This window comes from Vollenhovia emeryi, unplaced genomic scaffold, assembly GCF_000949405.1.
Source record: "Vollenhovia emeryi isolate VEMERY1.0 unplaced genomic scaffold, V.emery_V1.0 DF939153.1, whole genome shotgun sequence".
Classification (NCBI taxonomy): Eukaryota; Metazoa; Arthropoda; class Insecta; order Hymenoptera; family Formicidae; genus Vollenhovia; species Vollenhovia emeryi.
Window position 1 is genome coordinate 1,436,484 of NW_011967213.1, and position 3,566 is coordinate 1,440,049.

Genomic DNA, 3,566 nt, shown 5'->3' on the forward strand with positions numbered 1-3,566 from the left:
CGACTGTATAAATTAAAATGGCCCACCCTGTATATACTTTAAAGAAATGTTTTCAAACTCTGTATATTGTATTAAAGTTAAATAATATAATACAAATATTTTAAGATTGATCGCTACGACTATCGTAATCATAAATTATTTATGTTAAAATGTCTTAAAAATATTAATTCTGTATAAAAGGTGTAACTAAATAAATATGTCAATGTTAAAAAATTGAAAATATAATTTTCTCAAATTTTTGCACAGAGCAGTAATTTATGTATTAAATCCATGCTCTTTTTAATATATTCTATTTTATACTTAGAATAATTATTTAGTATCTAGTATTGATCTTTTCACATTTTTTTAGTAGCGATGAGTTTCTCATGTCATCTTATCTAAATATTACTGTGTCAAAAGTATAAATATAAACTTTATAGTCAAATTTATAATATAAAGATCAAATATATTACATATGCACGTGGCGTCGCGTTAATGTCGAAATTCATGTCAGAAATGTTATAATTCGGCTTATATCGCAACTTGTTTGTTCATGTTTTATCAGGTGACACGTATGTATACATTGAATCCGCTCTTTAAAACGGCACATCAACTCGATTCTGATTCAGTCGAGGTCTAGATTAAAAACGTATTTTTCGCAGTTGATTTCATTAAAAATGTTGCCGTCAGTTGTACATCTATACGTTTTATTATTTTTTATGACAAAGATAATGCATTGCCAATCGTTGTGTTCTTGTAAGTATTGTTTTTTTAGATATTTCTATAAACGTCAATAATGTGCATCATACCGTGTGCGTGCTATTTTTCAGGTGATATACCGGATTCCGATTTCGCGTCTGGAATCTACCTAACATATTACAAATGGTATGTATTTTGCAGTAAAGTATCTAAATGACAATTAGCAATAATAATCATATGCGTGCTTCTCAGCAATAATGAAACTCCCGACACAATCGCCTATCCTATCACAGCGCCAAACGATTTACTCGACGTGTTGGAAGATAAACGGACAATCTTTTATGTTTTTGGGTATTTGCAATTTCCGGAGAACCCAAATGTACAGTTAATGATGAAAGGTACAGCGTTTTGATAGACCATTACATAATCAAAATGAGAATTGATATACGTTTACATCATCAGCACTATGTTACGAAAGAACGGACAACATTGTGTTACTCGATTGGAGTAAGTACTCTAATGGGACTTACCCCATCGTTTTTCAACGTGCTGAAAAAGTAGGAAGTCTTTTTGCACAAAGTATACGACTGCTTGTGGAGAAAGGCCTGAACATATCGAAAATTTATATCGTTGCGCACTCCTTGGGCACTCATATTGCTGGCTTCGCGGGTAAATGCAACAGCTTCAAAGTACCTCGCATCACAGGTATATAATACAATTATCTTTCAGAGATGCGCGTGTTGAATTTTTATGATTAACAAATTAATTTTTACTTCTCATTTTAATTTCTCATTTGCTTTGTTACTTTAAATAACTGATTTGCTAAACATAATTTATGTTTTCTATTTAGCTTCATTTATCGCGTTAAGAAAAGAAATCTACAAAAATTTATAACTTATAGTTTTCTAAGGTGCATATAATTCACGAATTATTGATAACGTTCCTTAATGTCAAATTCTCGTTTGTAGCACTGGATCCAGCGAATCCTATTATTTATCCTATCGGATGTTACCTCAAGTCTGACGATGCCATGTGGATCGATGTTATCCATACGGATATGGGTGGATATGGTATCCCATGGACTATGGGGACAGCCGACTATGTAGTGAATCATGGAATTCGCCCTCAACCCGGTTGCGAATTAGTTGGCCTACCATTAAGCCCTACTGGTAAATAATGATCTATGCAACTAAATATTGCATTAAACTTTGAAACATAACTTAATTCCAGCAAATAATTTATCGTTAAATATTTATTAAATACTCATATGTATCGCTTAACACGTTAAAAGTAATTATTAATAAAATCAAAATAATTTTAATTCTAATTAAATTAAAAAGTGAAAAATTGTCTTTCGACTAGTTTAATAAAAATAGTTATTTTTACTAGCTTGCGAATGTGTGTTGAATAATTATATACAGAATTATTTTTAAATAAATATCAAGTGCTTAATGTAAAATTACCAAGAGTTACTTCAAAAATATTTTGTTCTAATTATGTTTCTGTTATGTTGCTACTAGATGTCTGTAGTCATCAAACATCAGTCGAGATATATGCAGAATCAAAATATAACAGTTCCACATTTGATGTAAAAAAATGTTCTTTTGTGCAATATATTTTCTTCACTGATTGCACTGAGCCGATCGGTATTGGATATACAGCTGCAAACATGTAAGATGATGCGTAGCATTTTATTTAATTATTTAGCATAAATAATCGGACTAACAATTTTTTTAACAAAATTTAGTAGTAACAAAATATTCACGTTTAACATTTTTTTTACAGAAGCGGAACAGTTTATGTTTCTTATGTTCCTATAAATAGCAAATACTGGGCAGCTATTTCACCGTATTCAACATATTACTAAAGATTTATAGAAAACGTAGTTAAAAAGCACTGATTCTGTTATATGTATTACAGTATTTTTAGAAACACCAGATAACACATGCGCGCGCTACGCACGCGTTATTTGCTCTACCTAAAAATTTGCATGGTTTGATAACTGCAAATAACATGACTGAAGCATGTCGTGTTGCACAAGCGAAACAACCAATGACGCACGCGGAAAAGCGGCAACAATACCAGCGGTATAAAATGCAGTTCACACGTACACACGGATTTTTTTATAAGGGAACTAGCACGCAGCGCGCGCTGACGCGCGCGCCTCCACTGCTTTTCTTACTTCTCTCTTGGCAACTCTACCTAATTGTAAGAAAAAATATAAATTTTTACACGTATTTGAAAAATTTATTTTCTTACTTTCATTTTTAACTTGTTTTGTTTTTTTTCTTACACGTCTTTTATTACGATAGCCTATCCTAGGCAACTGTCTTTAAGAACCAATTGCAATAAATACCTGTTAAAAGTTCAACGTCTGTTTAGCTCAATTTCTCAACTTCAAATCTCCAAAATTTCAGTTAATTCTTTCCTTTTTCACTCCCACTTTCTCTTTGAAATATTCTAATTGCATTGCTGCAATATATCACATGCAAATAGCAAAGATAATGAATACAACAATACAAAGAATACAACAATCAAGATAAGAGATAATGATTGACGTCAAATGACGTTTCAATCGTCTTATTTACATTAGAAATGTCATTAAGATGTTCGAAATATTATTAAGATATCATTTGTCATCTTACTACTTGAGATGTTATACAGGATATTAAAAAAAGAGTTTAGGTTTTTAAGAGTAACTTTACCAAGGTACTATATACACGTACGCCCATACAGCACAGAAATTTGCAACTACGTTACAGTAACGTTGCAATATCATACACAGCAGTGCAATATTGTAGAAACATTGTATAAACATAAATTTACAATGTAGTTTGAACAATATTATAGCAACATTTCAAAACTATTGTGAACAATCTTCTAAACCA

The 3,566-nt window shown here is 31.2% G+C and overlaps 1 protein-coding gene across 1 annotated transcript; it reads left to right on the plus strand.

Moving 5' to 3' along the window:
• Positions 1–586: 586 nt before the first annotated feature.
• On the plus strand, positions 587–3,049 carry LOC105565357 (lipase member H-like). The gene is made up of 7 exons (XM_012018482.1): positions 587–735; positions 810–864; positions 931–1,076; positions 1,141–1,383; positions 1,647–1,847; positions 2,199–2,349; positions 2,464–3,049. The coding sequence occupies exons 1-7, from the start codon at positions 657–659 to the stop codon at positions 2,543–2,545; spliced, it is 957 nt and encodes a 318-aa protein (XP_011873872.1). The 5' UTR covers positions 587–656; the 3' UTR covers positions 2,546–3,049.
• The last annotated feature ends 517 nt before the right edge of the window (positions 3,050–3,566 follow it).

Excerpts from the sequence above, each read along its gene's own strand:
- LOC105565357 (XM_012018482.1), top strand. The coding sequence starts at position 657 with ATGTTGCCGTCAGTTGTACATCTATACGTTTTATTATTTTTTATGACA. Across the intron at positions 1,384-1,646 it reads CAAAGTACCTCGCATCACAG|CACTGGATCCAGCGAATCCT; the intron begins GTATATAATACA and ends TCTCGTTTGTAG. Across the intron at positions 2,350-2,463 it reads GGATATACAGCTGCAAACAT|AAGCGGAACAGTTTATGTTT; the intron begins GTAAGATGATGC and ends TTTTTTTTACAG.